The sequence below is a fragment of the Chiroxiphia lanceolata genome, chromosome 19 (genome assembly GCF_009829145.1).
Source record: "Chiroxiphia lanceolata isolate bChiLan1 chromosome 19, bChiLan1.pri, whole genome shotgun sequence".
NCBI lineage: Eukaryota > Metazoa > Chordata > Aves > Passeriformes > Pipridae > Chiroxiphia > Chiroxiphia lanceolata.
In genome coordinates, this window is record NC_045655.1 from 6,217,355 (window position 1) to 6,233,541 (window position 16,187).

At 60.9% G+C, this 16,187-nt stretch overlaps 1 protein-coding gene across 1 annotated transcript; it reads left to right on the plus strand.

Moving 5' to 3' along the window:
* Positions 1–240: 240 nt before the first annotated feature.
* GRIN2C (glutamate ionotropic receptor NMDA type subunit 2C) lies at positions 241–15,338 on the plus strand. The gene is made up of 13 exons (XM_032707059.1): positions 241–397; positions 4,485–4,908; positions 6,468–7,063; positions 7,586–7,700; positions 8,229–8,440; positions 8,569–8,737; positions 9,073–9,226; positions 10,543–10,668; positions 10,753–10,982; positions 11,168–11,328; positions 11,884–12,071; positions 12,593–12,825; positions 13,213–15,338. Exons 2-13 carry the CDS (start codon positions 4,501–4,503, stop codon positions 14,593–14,595), a joined length of 3,975 nt encoding a protein of 1,324 aa, XP_032562950.1. The 5' UTR covers positions 241–397; positions 4,485–4,500; the 3' UTR covers positions 14,596–15,338.
* Positions 15,339–16,187: the final 849 nt, after the last annotated feature.

A 16,187-nucleotide genomic window follows, 5' to 3' on the forward strand; every position in this document is an offset into this window, starting at 1 on the left:
CCGCATCCCTCCCCCGCGCTCCTCCCGGCCGTCCCGCCCGGGCAGCCCCGCCGGTCCCGGGGCGGGGGGAGATGGCTGCCGGAGCCCGGAGGTCGCCGAGACACCTGCTGCCACCGGGCCCCCCCCCCGTGCACACCCGCTCCGCGCCCTCTCCCTCCTTCCCCCGCTCCCGTCCCTGCCTCCAGCCGCCGCTGCAGAGCCGCCGCCGCCGCCGCCGCCGCCAAGGACGAGCCGGGACCGACGGCGGCCGCCGGAGCCCCCCGCCAGCCGCGGCGGGGGCCGAGCCCGCCCCGGGGGGCTGCCCCGCAGCAGAAGAGGGTTGAGAAGAGCAGAGCCCCCGGTGGGACGAGCCCCGCCGGAGCCGCGGGGCATGTAGGCACCGACCAGCGGCGGTCCCGTAAGTACCGGGCGGGCTGGGGGCAACCGGGGCCCGACGGACTCCGCTGTCGCCCCGCCACCGCCGCCAGCAACTTTTAGGGATGGGGTGGGGGTCGTTGATTTTTTTTGGTGGGGGGTTGCCTTGGTCATCTCCCCCTACCTCAGCATCCCCCCGCATCCCCAGAGCTCCTGCTCCCCATCCCGGGAACGGGACGGAAATGAGCCTTAATCCTGGGAGCCGTGCTAGGGGGTTTCTGGGGGAGTGGGAGGCAGGAAAAATTGAGGAGACCTCCCTGGGTGCCACCAGCCCTGTGTCCCCCCCCGCCACCTTGCGTAACCCAGCGGCAGGCAGGACACTTGGCGTTTATTTTTGGTTAATCCATATTCGACCTTTTTAAGCTGCGTTTGGGTGCGTGCGTGTGCGGGGCCCTCGCCATCGCCCCGGCCCGCAGCCCCCGGCCCGCAACTGTTGCTGTCGGAGGTGCGGGCGAGGAAGGGGAGGGTGATGAGGAAGAGGAGGGTGATGCTGGGTGGTGGAGGATGAAGGTTGAAAGGAGACGGTGCTTGCCGGGGCTGCCAGTGCTTCTCCCTCCCGAGTCATCCCCTTCCTGCATGGGGACAGGGATAGTGACGAGTTGGCTTTGGGGAGGTTTTGCTGCTTTCTCTCCTTCCGGGGGGCTCCATCGGGGTCTTCTTGCTCCACAGGGATGTCCCCATGGGGGCAATGACAAGCCTTGGCACGTCCCGGTGCCCTCCCTTGTGCCCCCTCCCCTCCCCGCGTGGCTCCCGCCAGGTTCGGGTTCGCTCTGTCCTTTCCGTCCACCAGCAGCAGTTCCCCATCCCCTGGCGCAGGCTGTGCTTTCCCTCTCATTTCAGGCTCGGAGGCTCTTTTTGGGGGGATAAGGTTTCTCTTTCCTGAGTGATATTTTGCATTTCGGGATTTTATTTCTCCCTTTCCTGAGGTCAAAATATCTGCATGAGCATTTCCCCTCTCAGACCAGGGAAGGGAGGGAGGGCAAAAAAGAGATTTAAAATTAGGAGTAAACTTTCCCTGTTGCATTAAAATGACATTTCAGGGGCTGGGGAGAGGTAAGGGCTTGATTGTGCCTTTAGCAGGAGGTTTCCATGAGTTTGCTGCACCAGGAAGGTGTGCCTAGGAAGAGGGTTAACCTGCTCAAAACTGCCCCAAAGCAACAGAAAACAAGTGTCGAAGCCACTGAGCAGCTCTGTGGTGTCCTCTGGTCCCAGGGGAGGCTGCCAGGAGGTGGCATTGCTCTGCCCAGGCTCCTGGCCATGGCCACCTTCCTCCCGCCCCAGCCTGGCCACTGGCCCTTCACCCAGCTGGAAAACCACTCTTTTGGGGAGGTCTTTTCCCAAGGGAGCAATTCCACAGTGCTTGCTACAAGGGGTTGGAAAATGCAGATTTTCTTTAAAGTCCGTGGGGGCTTTGCTATGCTGTGCTGAGCCCAAGAACAGCCCCAGCTTTGTCAGTAGCTCAGGGGTGGGCTCAGTTTCTTCCTCAGCCTCCGCCACTTTCCTACAATCTGCCATCCCCCCAAAAACCCCACATTTTCCTGCACCCCTCTAGCTCAGTCGTAGAAAAAACAAGCTGGAAACAAACGGTGTTGGCTGGGCTGGAGGAGCTGGCTGACCTTTCCTTCCCTTCCCAAATCCGGCCATTTTGGAGCAGCCCTGGCTCCGACCTGTGCATGGAGCCCTTGCCAGCCACGGGATCTCTGGCCCTGAACACCGACATCCTCCTCCATGTCTGCCAAGGGCTGTGGTGAGCAGCCTGGCTCTGGCTGGTGGCACCGGACTCCTGGGAAGGATGAAAATTCATTCCCCTGGTTGCCTCAGCACTGGCTGAAGGATGTGATGTGCCCATGCCCACCTCCCCTCTGCCGTTGCCATTGTGTGGCTGTGAGGGATGGGGATGCTTTCCACCTGCGGCTTTGGTCCATGGGGAACCAGATCCTTCAAACCTGTCCCCAGTCACAGCCAGGAGCGGGGCAACCCCTTTGGTGACAGAGCTTGGCATCACGAGAGGCGTTTGCTGGTCTCTGCCTGGATTATTTGTTGCTAGAAGAGGTTCCTGAGCATGGGGAAGAGCTGTGTTGAGGAAGAGGAGGATACGGGCCTGGGATGGGTGAGGTGCCAGGACTGGCACAAGCAAACCCAATCAGCCACCATGAGGGCCCAGAGTATATTTAAATGTCCTTGAGGAGGGCTCAGACGGGCAGTGCTGCTGGGAGAGTGGTTCTGTTTGTTTTGGGTGGTGTGTTGCTCCCCTTCCTCTCTGCTCGGGTAGCTGATGCCGGATTCCCGATGAATTATTTATCATGGGACTAAAAATACTTGGGAATTCGCAGTGAGGAGCAGGCAGTGCAGGCTGCCCCGCCACTGAGCTGGCCATGCCGGAGCGTGGGACGCTGCCAGCATGGCATGACTCACCTGCTGCCCTCTCTGGCCAAGGGGCCCTGGCTGCAGCCATCGGTGTGGCGTCGTGGCTCCTGCGGCTCGGCCGGCTGCGATGTGCGGTGGGGTGGGGGATGCAGTGAACCCCCTGGATGGGTGCTGGGGGTGGATGATCTCCTGCTGAAACTCAGATCTGGCTGAGAGAGATGCTGCCCGGTGAGCATCAGTGCCCAGACAGGTGCCCGAGCTTTCCCATGGGGTCCAGGAGAGAAGTGTGGGGTTTGTCTTCTCTGTCTCTCCGGAGGTGCTCAAATCCACACCGAGCAGCTCTTGCAAGGTGCCCAGCCAGGCAGCCCTTGGGTTTATTTCCTGCGTTTTCAGTCCAACATGCCGGCAGTGTTTTCGCAGCGTGCCGAGGGTTTGCCCGTCACTGCGGCACAGTGGGATGCTGGGGTGCAGCTCCCCAGGGCAGCCCAGACCCCAAAACCATCCAGGAGCCACTCAGCAAGAGGCTCCTCTGGCTGTGCTGGGGACACGTTAAGCAACAGCAGCTTTTAATTGCAAGCTACGTTTCCGAGCACCAGCTGGCACCTTGCTGCATGGAGTGACACCGGCGCGTGGCTGGTCCCACCACGCAGGGCTGCTTGTCCCCCTCCCCACTGCCCAGTGTGGCACTGGGATGATGGCCCTGGGGACAATGAGGCTCAGGGAGGCTTGGATGCCCCTGGCTGTGGGTTGATTTTGCCAACAGGCTCTGAGGAAGGGGTGAGCTCCAGCATGGGGGTGCATCGCTGTAGGTAGGGATTTGCCCCCCTCGGGGGATTGTCACCCCACCTGCTACAGCATGGGTACCCAGTGGCAGTAGGCAATTGGGGACCTGGCAGGGAAGACGTGCCCAAAGAACCCCTGAGAGCCTGGATTTGGGGTGCAGCCGGCAGAGACGCAGTGCAGTGAGTGTCCCAGCCAGGTGGGCAGTGCCAGCAGGGGACACACACCGGGGGTAAAGGCAGGAAGGAGGAAAGCTGAAGGATGCTGTTTAGGGGGTAAACTTGGAAATAAGAAGCCAGACGGGTGCTTTGTTTGGGATTTTGTGTCAGAGAAGGGGCTGAGGGAGTGTGATGGGCGAGGGACAGGCAGGGGGACAGGCAGGGGACCAGCTGCCCCCCGACTGTGTGGTTTGCAAAATCTCAACATGGGGGGTGAAGAGCTGAACCCTCCCTCAAGGGCAAAGCCTTTAAATATTGAAAGTGGCTGTCCGCTGCAGACAGAGGCACCAGGGAACTGCTAGCCCCTCCTGTCACCTCTTGCTGCTGTCCCTGTCCCTGGCTGAAGGGATAACATGGACCATTGTGGCAGTGGCGGCTTTTGGATGGGGTGGGAGGGCAATGGGAGGGGGACGGTGGTAGTGGGATGGGGAGGGGGTGGTGGTGGGAAGAGGGGACCATCTGTGAAGGCTTAGTGGTTGATAGGACTGGAGACAAGGCACGTGACACTGGGGTGTACAGTGGGTGGTGAGTACAACCCTGTGGTCATTCCTTCACCACACCCAGCATCCAAAGGACGAGGGTCCCCTCTTTCTTTGGGGTCAACACACACTGGTGATGCCCCAGGGCAGTGAGGAGGGCTGGGGTGAGTGGAGTGGGGGTCCTGGTGGGCGGCTGGATGCGAGGGGCTGTGTGCTGTGCCGGCAGGGACGCGGCGGTGGACATGGGCAGAGCGCCGGCGCACGCTCTGCTACTGTCGATGGTGCTGGGCTGCTCGGCTGCCTTCACGGACCTCCTGCTGCCGGGCCCCGAGGAGCCCGTGGTCAACGTGGCCGTGGTGTTTGGGGGCACGTCCTACCCCCTGCACATCCGCTCCCGCCTGAGCCCCCAAAGCTTCCTGGACATGCCCCTGGAAATCCACCCCATCACCGTCGTCGTCAACAACACCAACCCCAGCACCCTCCTCACCCAGATCTGCGACATCCTCGCCAGCCACAAGATCCACGGCATCGTCTTCGAGGACAACGTGGGCACGGAGGCCGTGGCCCAGATCCTTGACTTCATCTCCTCCCAGACCCAGGTCCCCGTCATCAGCATCAGCGGGGGGTCTGCAGTGGTCCTGACCCCAAAGGTGAGGCACTCACTGGGGGTTATTTCCAGGGGGGATGAGAGAAATGAGGTGTTATTAGAGAGGGGTAGCTAAGGGGTGTGGAATGCTGGAGGGCAGAGGAGCTGCTGTGCTGTGGAGTGTGGGATCACGGGCAGGAGTAGGCAGTGGCTGTGGCAGTGTGGCCAACGGGTGGTGGGATATAGTGGGGACTTCAAGGAGGGACTCTGTTGATGGGACATGGGAGAGGATCTCAGTGGCCCCTGGAGGGACCTTCCCTGGTGTGCTGTGTCCCATCCCCTCCAGGCTGTGCCCACCATGGAGTGCTGGGCTGGTGGCACTGGAACTATTGGGGCAATGGCAGGGTTGTCACAACCCCATTCTCATCCTGTCCTGCCAGGGCTGGATTGCCCGGGTGGGCAGCATGGAGGAGCCTCGCTTGGCTGTGGCAGGAATCTCAGGTGCACCACACCCAAAACAGGATTTTTGGCTTCTCTGCTCCTCGCTGGCATCAGACACTGTCAGTCACAGTCACCTGCCTGCTTGGAAGCGCTGGTGGCAGGGAGAGCTGGAGGCAGGCTGGAGGGTGCTGGGCATGTGGTGATGGGCTGTGGCAAAGAGATTTGGGTTATCTCCTCGTGGCTGCTTGTCCCACTCTGCCTAGCCTGGGCACTGGAGAGGTCTCAGTGATTGCTCTTCCCCGTGGCTAGGGACTCTACTCCTCCTCAGGGCATGGCTTTTATGCTCTGCTTGCACAGTGGCTTGGGGTCCAACCCCACTGGATGGCACCTTTGCAGCCCTGCCTGCACCCACTGGTGCTCCTGGACCACCTTGAGCTGCTGCTCGCTGTGGGTGGGTGGCAGTGGATGCAGTGGGCTCGGGTGGGTGCAGTGGGGGGGCAGAGGGCTCAAATGGAGCCCGAGCAACCGAAAAATAGCCATGGTTTGCTGTGGTCTGTGTGTTTTTCTGCAGCTTTCTCCAGGGTTTGGGTATTTTGGGCTCAGTAGAGAGACCTGTCTGAAGGCTCGACCTCCTCCTCCCACAGATCCAAAGTCCCCAGCAGCTCCTGCTTTCTGTCTGTGACCCCCTGGGGCTCACCCCAAACTACTTCTCTGGAGGTGGAGGGGGTCTGGGCGGCAAAACCCTGCTGCCTGCACGTGACCTTCGGCAAATGCCATTCGCTGAATCATTTAAGACAGAATCAGATCAATTAAGGTTTGCTAATGAGAGGCCAGATGGCCGGGGAGGTGGGGTGGGAGGGAAGGAGCCACACAGGCTCCGGCTGCAGGTAGTGAGTCGGAGCCGGGATGGGATTTATGCTCCTGGCAGAGCTCTTGCCCACCTTCTTCTCCTGGTTTAAGGAGAAATTGCTGATCTCCTTTGGAGGATGGATGAATTTTTGTTTAATAAGCTGACAAACAGATGTGAAGCCGCAGGACTTGAACCTTTACATGGGATGAGCTTCCTTGGAGGTGGATGAGTCCCATTTTGGGTGTCTCCAGCCCATGGACCACACCAGCTAATGGCACACTCGAACAGGACCACAGTGCCAGTGCAGCCCCTGACCCCTTCTCCTCCCACAGGAGCCCGGATCAGCTTTCCTGCAGTTGGGTGTCTCCATCGAGCAGCAAATCCAGGTGATCTTCAAGGTGCTGGAGGAATACGACTGGGGCTCCTTCGCTGTCATCACCAGCCTCTACCCGGGCTACAACATCTTCCTGGACGTCATCCGCTCCTTCACGGATGCCAGCTACTTTGGCTGGGAGCTGCAGGAGGTGCTCACCTTTGAGATGAGCCAGGAGCAGAGCAGCTCCAGGACGCAGCGGCTCCTGCGGCAGATCGATGCCCAGGTCCTCATCGTGTACTGCTCACGGGAGGAGGCCGAGTACCTCTTCTCCATGGCAGAACAAGCCGGCCTTGTGGGACCAGGATACGTCTGGATCGTGCCCAGCCTGACAGTGGGCAACATGGAGGTGCCGCCCGCCTCCTTCCCCGTCGGCCTCATCAGCGTGGTGACGGAGAGCTGGAAGCTGAGCCTGCGGCAGAAGGTGCGGGACGGGGTGGCCATCATTGCCATGGGGGCAGCCAGCTTCTTCCGTGCCCATGGCTACCTCCCGGAGGTGGGGCGGGACTGCTGGACCCCCCCCAGGGCCACGGCCACCAACGCAAGCTTCTACCGGTGAGGCTCGGGGACCCCCTGGGACGGGTATGAAATGTGGGGAATGGGGAAATGGAGAGGGAAGGGGCAGGGGAGGAGGGGGATGGAGCTGGAGGGCAGAGGGGGTGATGCTGGCTGTGGGCTGCAGCTGGTGGTCCATGCCTCTTGGCTGGCTTTCTCCTGGAGTATCTCCACAGCCTTTTCCCATGCTTCTCTGCAGCTCGGGACCCTCGGGAGGCTCAGGGGGTTTCACAGCTCTGCTTTGCAGTGCAGAGGTGGCATCTCAGGGTGGCTGTGGCAGCCTGTGCACCCTCAGCCCTGCAGGGGGCCATCCTCAGTGCCTCCTTGCTGGCAGAGCTTTCTCCAGCTCCTCTCTGCCCCTTGAGTAGGGGCTAAATCTGGTCCCCAGCTCTCAGCCCCACATCTCTCCATGAGACCCGTGGCAGCTCAGCTGAAGCTGGAGGAAGAGGAGGAGGAGAAGGAGGAGGGCTGTATGTGGGTGTGCTGCACAGACAGGGGCTTACGGGCTCTGTGTCCCACCAGGCACCTCCTCAATGTGACGTGGGAGCACAGGGACTTCTCCTTCAATGAAGGTGGCTACCTGGTCAGGCCCACCATGGTGGTGATCACACTCAACCAGCACCGGCTCTGGGAGATGGTAGGACCCCCAGGCCCCCCGGGACAGGCACTGTGGGGTGGCTGGGAAGGCTGAGCCTGGGGCCATGCACAGGCTGAGGTTCCACCCTGGGGTGGGTTGTCCCATGCAAAACCCATGGCTGGTACCCAAAAGTACCCATGGTGGGGCTTTGTGACAACGATGGGCACCAAAGCTCTGCCAAGAACTGTCAGTTTTTTCCTGCAGTTTCTCTGATAAGTTCCAAAAAAAGCCAAAAATGCAGCTGCCCACCTCTGGAGAAGAGCAGCCAAACACCTAGACCTGAAACAAGCTGCACGGAGGGGTTTTTTTTTTTGTTAGTTAGAAAGTATTTTGTGAGATGTTTGGCCAGGTTTGTGCTCAGTCAAATGTGGTGCTTGGGGCCCAGGAGGAAACACCGTGTTCCATGGGTGTGTGGGGAAAGGGATGCTGAGATGGGGATCACCGGGGTATGGGGAGGATGGACACGGGACCCTGTGTGACCCCCACAGCCCCTCGCCAGGGTGACTGTGTTCCCTCCCTCGTGGGCAGGTGGGCAAGTGGGAGAAAGGCATCATCCACATGAAGTACCCGGTGTGGCCCCGCTACGGCTCCTACATGCAGCCCGTGGTCGATAACCGGCACCTGACAGTGGCCACGCTGGAGGAGAGACCCTTTGTCATCGTGGAGAACACGGACCCCAGCACGGGGGTCTGCGTGCGCAACACGGTGCCCTGCCGCAAGCAGACCAACTCCTCCCACAGGTGAGCAGGGGGATGCAGCTCGGAAATTCTGGCCACTGTTTCCCAGGCATGCGGGGGGCCAGGGGGGGCACCACGGTGCTCAGAGCATCTTTGGTTGGTCCAACCCGCTTTTCCCGGTGCGGTTCCAGTGGCGATGGCCTCGTGGATCCCTACACCAAGCTGTGCTGCAAGGGCTTCTGCATCGACATCCTGAAGAAGCTGGCCAAGGCCGTGAAGTTCTCCTATGACCTCTACTTAGTGACCAATGGCAAACATGGCAAGATCGTCCGTGGGGTCTGGAATGGCATGATTGGTGAGGTAGGGCTGGGCATGGCTTGGACCCCCCACCTCTGACCCTGACTCATCCCTGACCTGGGGCTTTCCCAATGGAGGTGGGATCAGGCTGTCTGTTGGGGGACTCTGCGCAGGGGAGAGCTTGGCATGAGCTCCTCCTTGAAGGAGGAGTCAGACGAACATTTACAACCCCACAGCAGGTTGTGTTTGTGCCACTGGTCACTTAAAAAGCTAATGTTTTTTTTTAAAAAGGCAAAAATTAAGGTTGGAGGTGGAGATGAGGGAATGCCTGGGGAAGGTGGTCTGGGTCCCTCTGCCTGTCCCTCTGCCCATCCCAAGCCCATCTGCCCCTTCTCCAGGTGTACTACAAGCGTGCAGACATGGCCATTGGCTCCCTCACCATCAACGAGGAGCGCTCTGAGATCGTGGACTTCTCCGTGCCCTTCGTGGAGACGGGAATCAGCGTCATGGTGGCCAGGAGCAACGGGACTGTCTCCCCCTCTGCCTTCCTGGGTGAGCTGTGTGTGCCCCTGTCTGTCTGCAGGTTCATCCCACGCTTCCCACAAATGCAAACTGGAAATATTGTTCAGTTTTAATAACTTTTAAGAAAAGAAAAGAAAAAAAAAACCTAAGTCATAAGGGAAAGAGATTGTGCTGCCGGCTTTGGGGCTTCCTCCTTCCCTGCCTGAATAATCCTTTTATTATGGAGATGGAGGCTGGGAGGTGGAGGCTGGGCTCAGTGGTTTTCTCCTCTTCATTTTTTTGTGTGGAGGAGGGAGGACAGGGTGCTGGGGGGATTTTCCACCTCAGAGCCCTGCTGTGGGGACCCCGTCTCTGCCACCATCACCAGGACCAGTGGTTAAGCCAGGAAATCGCCAGTGCTAAAAGTTCTATTTAATGAGTTTTAAACCAGCAAAGCTGGAGCCTTGGAAGGGGAGGAGACTGGCCAAGGTCATCACGAAATTCAGCCTGAGTGCTCAGGCAGGGCTTGAGGCTCTTGGCAAGGGCACAGCAGTAATGTCCCAGCTCAGCCAGAGATGGGCTCCTGTGTGGGAGGGTGCAGGTGCCAGGGATGCCATGAGAGGTGGGACAGCACCAGCCTGGGCACATCCTCCCCCTCCTGTCCCCCTGACACTGCAGGTCTGACCTGCCCCCGAAGCAGGGTCACCTTCACTGGCCATGGGGTCAGATGGAGCATCCTGTCCTGGTTTGGCAGGGCTGGGGTCTGCAGTCCCTGTGTCTTCTGCTTCTGCACTAACGAGCCGCATCCCCATCAGGGGAGGCCTCTCCTCCCTGACAGCGAAGGACGCGCTGACAAATGAACTTCAGCAGCCGCATGTTGATGGCTCAGATGCATCCCCACTGCTCCTGCTGCTCCATCCCAGATCATCCTGGGCAGGCAGGGGGGTCATGGCCCACCCTAGCTCACGGGGGGCTTTCACAGGGGCTGAGTGAGGCTGGGAGGCTGGTCCCATGCCTGATGAAGGCGCAGTGCTGTGGCCAGAGCCATCACAGGGGAGAACCTGCAATCCCATGGGAAACCCTCCTGCCAGTGACCCTGGAGATGGGCAGTATTTTGTTAACATCTCCCTGTTGATGAGAGCCTGATTCTGCCTAGGCAGGGAAGCATGGCTGCATCCCCTCATCCCACAGCATCCTCTTTCCCTCCTGATTCCCTGTGGAGCTGCTTGGCCATGGTGCTTTCAGTCCCCATATCCTCTCCAAAGAGGGACAATATTCAGGAGGACGAGCCCCATCCATTGGGGAGGGCTCCTGGGTGTCCCCAGGGGGTGTCCCAGGGGGCTGACAGAGCCCCACTTGCCTTGCAGAGCCTTACAGCCCGGCCGTGTGGGTCATGATGTTTGTCATGTGCCTCACTGTGGTGGCCATCACTGTCTTCGTGTTCGAGTATTTCAGCCCCGTTGGCTACAACCAGAACCTCACCAGTGGCAAGAGTGAGTTGGGGAGGTGGGAGCTGGGTGGGGGGACACATCCCCAGCCCAGCTGACGGCTGTCCCCTCTGTCCCATGTCCCCGTAGGGCCAGGAGGTCCCACCTTCACCATCGGCAAGTCGGTGTGGCTGCTGTGGGCTCTGGTCTTCAACAACTCGGTGCCCATCGAGAACCCCAAGGGCACCACCAGCAAGATCATGGTGCTCATCTGGGCCTTCTTCGCCGTCATCTTCCTCGCCAGCTACACAGCCAACCTGGCTGCCTTCATGATCCAGGAGCAGTACATTGACACCGTGTCGGGGCTGAGCGACAGGAAGGTGGGGCTGATGGTTGGGGTGGGAATCCTAACAAATCCCTAAAAATAGTAAGTTTTTTTGGGGGTGGGGGTTGCTGCACATCACTGCCAGCCGGCTGGATGGGTGGAGGGTTGGCTGTGGGGAGGGAGGACATGGCAGGGACATGGACGCCATGTGATGCTGCTCCCTGGGGCTCCCCGTTGCAGTTCCAGAAGCCGCAGGAGCAGTACCCCCCGTTCCGCTTCGGCACCGTCCCCAACGGCAGCACCGAGAGGAACATCCGCAGCAACTACCCCGACATGCACACCCACATGGTGAAGTACAACCAGCGCTCTGTGGAGGACGCCCTCACCAGCCTCAAAATGGGGTATGGTTCCCCCAAAAAGGGTATAGTTCCCCCAAATGGGGTATGGCTCCTAGAGCTGGGGTACAGCTCCTCAGAATGGGATACAGCACCCCAAATGAACTACGGCTCCCTGGAATGGGGTACGGGACCTTCCAGATGGGGCAGGGATTTCTCAACTGGGGTACAAGCCCCCACAAGTGAGATGTGGGCCCCCCAGGCTGGGTACAGCTCTCCCAGATGGGATATGGCTCTCTGCAGCTTCCCTGCATGGCATACGGGACCCCCAAACAGGATACAACCTGCTGAAGATGGGGTGCAGCTTCATACAGCTCCCCTCAAAAGGGATGCAGCCCTCCCCAGATGGGGTATGGCTCCCCCATATGGGATACAGCCCCCCAAGTTGGCTGCTTCCCCCCCAAGTGTGGCTACAGCTCTCCAAGACAAGGCAGGGACCCCCAAAGAAAACTCAACCCCCTCCAGATGGGCTACAGATGCCTGAAAGGGGTGGAGCTCCCCCAAGAGAAGCACAACCCCCCAAAAATGGGCTTTCAGACCCTCCCTCCCCCTTCCTCCCAGGAAGCTGGATGCCTTCATCTATGACGCAGCGGTGCTGAACTACATGGCGGGCAAGGACGAGGGCTGCAAGCTGGTGACCATCGGCAGTGGGAAGGTGTTTGCCACCACGGGCTACGGCATCGCCCTGCAGAAGGACTCGCGCTGGAAGCGGGCCATTGACCTGGCCCTGCTCCAGTTCCTGGGAGATGGTGGGTGCCCCATCCTCGCCCAGCCCCCACCCTACAAATTAATCCAGGGAACAGGGTTTTGGTCCCCCAAACCTGTGCTGCCTCCATGGCTCCTCACAGGATGCCACTGAGGGGTTTCTCCACCACCTCCTCTCAGGGGATATTAAATTCAGCAGCATTTTTCCAGCTGGATGCTGGCAGTGGCGGGGGGGGCGTCATTCCCTCTGGGGTTGTAAAGTCTTGGAGATAGCTGTGCACAAAATCCAAGGGTCAGAAGGAGAGGCCTGAGAAGGGGACAGCAAGCACGGCTGGCTGGCACATGGGAGACAGAGAAAGGCAGGGCCTGGAGAAGGACAAGTGACTGGTGGGATGCTCAGGCCAAGGGCAGCAGCAAGAACAAGGCTATTACAGCTCCTGGGGCTCGGGGGTCTCTTTCTCCTCCTCCAGCCACAGTGGGTGGGGATGAGCAAGGGATGTACTTGGGAAGATGACTCCTGTGGGTGGATTTTTACCCCCGCACTCCTGTGTGTGTCCGGCCTCAGGTGAGACCCAGAAGCTGGAGACAGTTTGGCTGTCGGGGATCTGCCAGAATGAGAAGAACGAGGTGATGAGCAGCAAGCTGGACATCGACAACATGGCCGGGGTTTTCTACATGCTGCTGGTGGCCATGGGGCTGAGCCTGCTGGTGTTTGCCTGGGAGCACCTCGTCTACTGGAAGCTGCGTCACTCCGTCCCCAAGTCCCACAAGCTTGACTTCCTCCTGGCCATCAGCAGGGTGAGGGATGCTGCCAGGGGGCTCTCGAGGGGCCCAAATGTCCCCACATGGTGTCACGTGGCTGGGCATGGTTTGGTGGGCATTGTCCCTTCGACCCACACAGGAGGGACTGGAGATGTTTGTGCTGATGTGAGCTCTTATGGAGAAAAGCCAGCTGTTGGGGAAAGGGCTTAGCCATCTGTATTAGCATCCCTGGGGAAACGGGTGATGGAGGACGGTGTCACTCACCCTGGCAGTGCTGGGGATGCTGGGGAGGCAGTGCTGTGGGGAGTGCTGTCAAGCCACCTCAGCCTCAGCAGCACGAACTCAGCTCAGCAGGGTAGATTCATAGGGCCAGGACCCCACTGACCTTGCTGATGGTGGGGGTCCCCCCACTTCTCCCCACAGGGCATCTACAGCTGCTTCAATGGGGTGCAGACCATGGGGAGCCCTGGGCGGGCGCCCACACCTGACGTCACGGCCAGCTCGGCCCAGGCCAACGTGCTGAAGATGCTGCAGGCGGCCAAGGAGATGGTGACGACGGCCAGTGTGGGCGGCTCCCTGGAGCAGGCCACCCGCACCATCGAGGACTGGAGCAACCACAGCGAGCGCCTCCAGACCACCTTCTCCCTGAGGACACCCCAGCTCGTGGTGCAGAACAGCACTGGCGCACACCGGGCCCCCTCCTCTGGCCCGCACCCCACCGAGAGGATGGGGAGAGCCTACACTCCCAAGGGTGCTCCCCTGGGGCTGCCGCTGCCCCAGCCCATCCCCGTGGACTCCCGGCTGCACGGGGAGGAGAACTGGAGAGGGGCAAACGAGCACCCCCGCCTGCTACACCCGGTGAAGTTTCGGGGTGGCTGTACAGGGGATGAAACCCTCACGGGATTCCCCCACCTCCTAGTGAAGACTTCCGCAGGGGGGGATTATGGGGAGCAGGTGCTGGTGGGGAACCATATCGGGGCTCCTCTCCCGCCCCCCACGTCCCCCAGGGACCTCCCACCGCCGGACATCTACAGGGAGCACAAGCGGCCGTCGGGGCGGGGGGACCGGCTGCAAAACAACCCTCTGCTCCAGGGGGACGGGGGACACGGGGGCTCGGGGACACTGCCCCGGCTGCTCTCGGCAGCGGAGAAGAAGCGGGATGTCAGCAACCTGCCTCCATCCTGCTCTCGCGGAGCCTTCCCGAAAGTCACCAGGACTTGCAGAGCCAGGGGCGAGCCGGCGCGGCTGGAGGCGGAGCGAGAGAAGCTGAGCCGGTGGGCGAGCTCGGCCAGGGCTCCCGGGGAGCGGGGCGAGAAGCGGCGTCCCGGGGGGCTGCGGCGCTGCGGTGCCACTCGCCCGCCCGCCCGCGCCGACGTGCCCGACCTGTTCCCCGAAGCCGAGCCCGGCTACGGCTGCAGCCCCCGCTGCCCGCAGGCCGCCGGCCGGCTGGCACCGCGCTCGCCCGTGACAAGGCTGCCGTCCTACCGGGAGGCTTGCCGGCAGAACCCCCGTGCCACCGCCGCCGCGCCCCACGCCTGCATGAACTCCTACGCCAACCTGCCCTTCTTCGTGGGGCACCTCTCGCGGGGGTCCCCGCCGCCCCGGGAGCACCCCGGGCTGCACCCCTGCGGCCGGGGGTCTGCGCGCTGGGACGGCGGCTGCAGAGACTGCGGGAGGCGCGGGGAGCTGGCCTTGCTGCGGGCGGTGGGCACGGAGAGGAGGGACCCGCTGGTGGCCCGCGGGGTGGCGAGTCCCTGCGCCGGCGGGTCCTGGCGGAGGGTCTCCAGCTTGGAGTCGGAGGTGTGATGGGGGGGGACAAGGAGGTGCCCGCACCCCTCTGCCTGCCCTTTGCCCGGGTGTCCCCACGGGCCGGCCAGCGGCTCCCGGCCGGGCTCCTTTCTCCCGGGGTCCTGCACCGTCGGCAGTGGGATGCTCCAAGCGGCTCGGCGGGTCCCGTGCGCTTTGGGAGGGTCGGAGGAGCCTGGCAGGGGCTGGTACACGCTGGCTCGGGCTCTCCCCACAGGCAGGGCTGGCATCGGGGACGCCAAAGTCATTGCCGCCTGTGTTGCCGTCACGTTTCGTTTCATTCAAAGGGACTCGAAACGCCATGTTCAGGTCATTAAAGAGACATTTTCAGCTGGCTGGGGACCCTTCTTCCGTCCTCTGGTGCTGACCCCGGGGCTGCCCTTTGCATCGTGGGGATGGATATTCGTGGTCCTGTGCACCCTCTCTCCGTCCGTGTCCCGTTACTGCTGAGACCCAGCACAGGCTCATCCCACCAGCGGCAGAAAGGCAAAGGAAAATGGCAACTCATTAAACTGCGCTGAGGGATAATTAGGAGCCGTCAGACTGCGCTGAGGCTGGAGCCGAGCACTAGAGGCTGAGTTCCTGCCCCCTGCTCGGGATTTGGGGTGCTGGGCACTGATGGCCATGGGTTCGGGTGAGTGATGCTGCAAACGGCAGCCTGGTAGGGATGCCCTGCTGGGCACAGCAGCACCGGGAAGGTGTGCTGTGGAGAACGAGAAAGGGAAAAATTCCTCCCACCTTCCGAGGGCTGATGGAGCCATAAATTAGGTGTGATAGATGAGCCAGGTTTAATTCTTCTCTTGATGTCAGTCTGACACAGCCCTTTCCCTGCCGGGCTGGGGCTCGGGCAGAGGCGGCCGTGACTTAAAGGCAGCCCCGGGCAGGGGAGGGGGTCTTCGGGAAGTGGGAACTGAAGCCTCGGGGACCCTGGGCAGAAGCCAGGGCTTTGCCAGGCAGTACCAGCCCCATCCCAGAGCAGCGCCAGGACTAGACAAAGCCGCCCGTGGCAGGCTGTCCCAGGGAGATGCCAACGCTCGGCCCCTCTTCCCAGCTGGTTTGGCATCGCCTGCCTCCATGACGACTCCCCCAAGAAGCTGCTCTAAAGCTACATAGGTTTTTTTTTCCTGTTTCAAAGCAGCTGTTGGAGTTGCTGTCAGCCAGCACGCAGCCGAGGCTGGTAACAGTGGGATGATGGCAAGGACTGCTCGGGGACAACCAGCCCTACCCCAGAGATGGCTGCAAAGCCCCGCGGAGGTCAGGAAGGACCTGGCCACGTGTATTTCAGGCTCAAAAGCATTGGCAATGTCTATCTGTCCATCCATCTGTACATCAATCCATCCACCCATCTGTCTGGGGTTAAATCCAGCCAGTCCCCCATCCCCCCAGCCTGGCTGCCATCACACACTGGTGCCGGCCGCTTTAATTCCCTTTACTTATTTATCATCGCAATTGTCTCTTAATTGCTTTGGCAGCCCCTCCAAGCTTCCTGGTGAGGGAGGGAGGTGCTGGTATATAAATAAAGGCCATAAATAAATAAACCCAGTTGACGGCGAGGGGATCCAGCCAGGCTGCCCCAGGAAATGGCACCCATT

Bases quoted from the DNA above. Each gene is read 5' to 3' on its own strand.
- GRIN2C (XM_032707059.1), top strand. From the start codon at position 4,501: ATGGGCAGAGCGCCGGCGCACGCTCTGCTACTGTCGATGGTGCTGGGC. The intron at 7,064-7,585 runs GTGAGGCTCGGG...GTGTCCCACCAG, and splicing joins ACCAACGCAAGCTTCTACCG to GCACCTCCTCAATGTGACGT. The intron at 7,701-8,228 runs GTAGGACCCCCA...CCTCGTGGGCAG, and splicing joins AGCACCGGCTCTGGGAGATG to GTGGGCAAGTGGGAGAAAGG.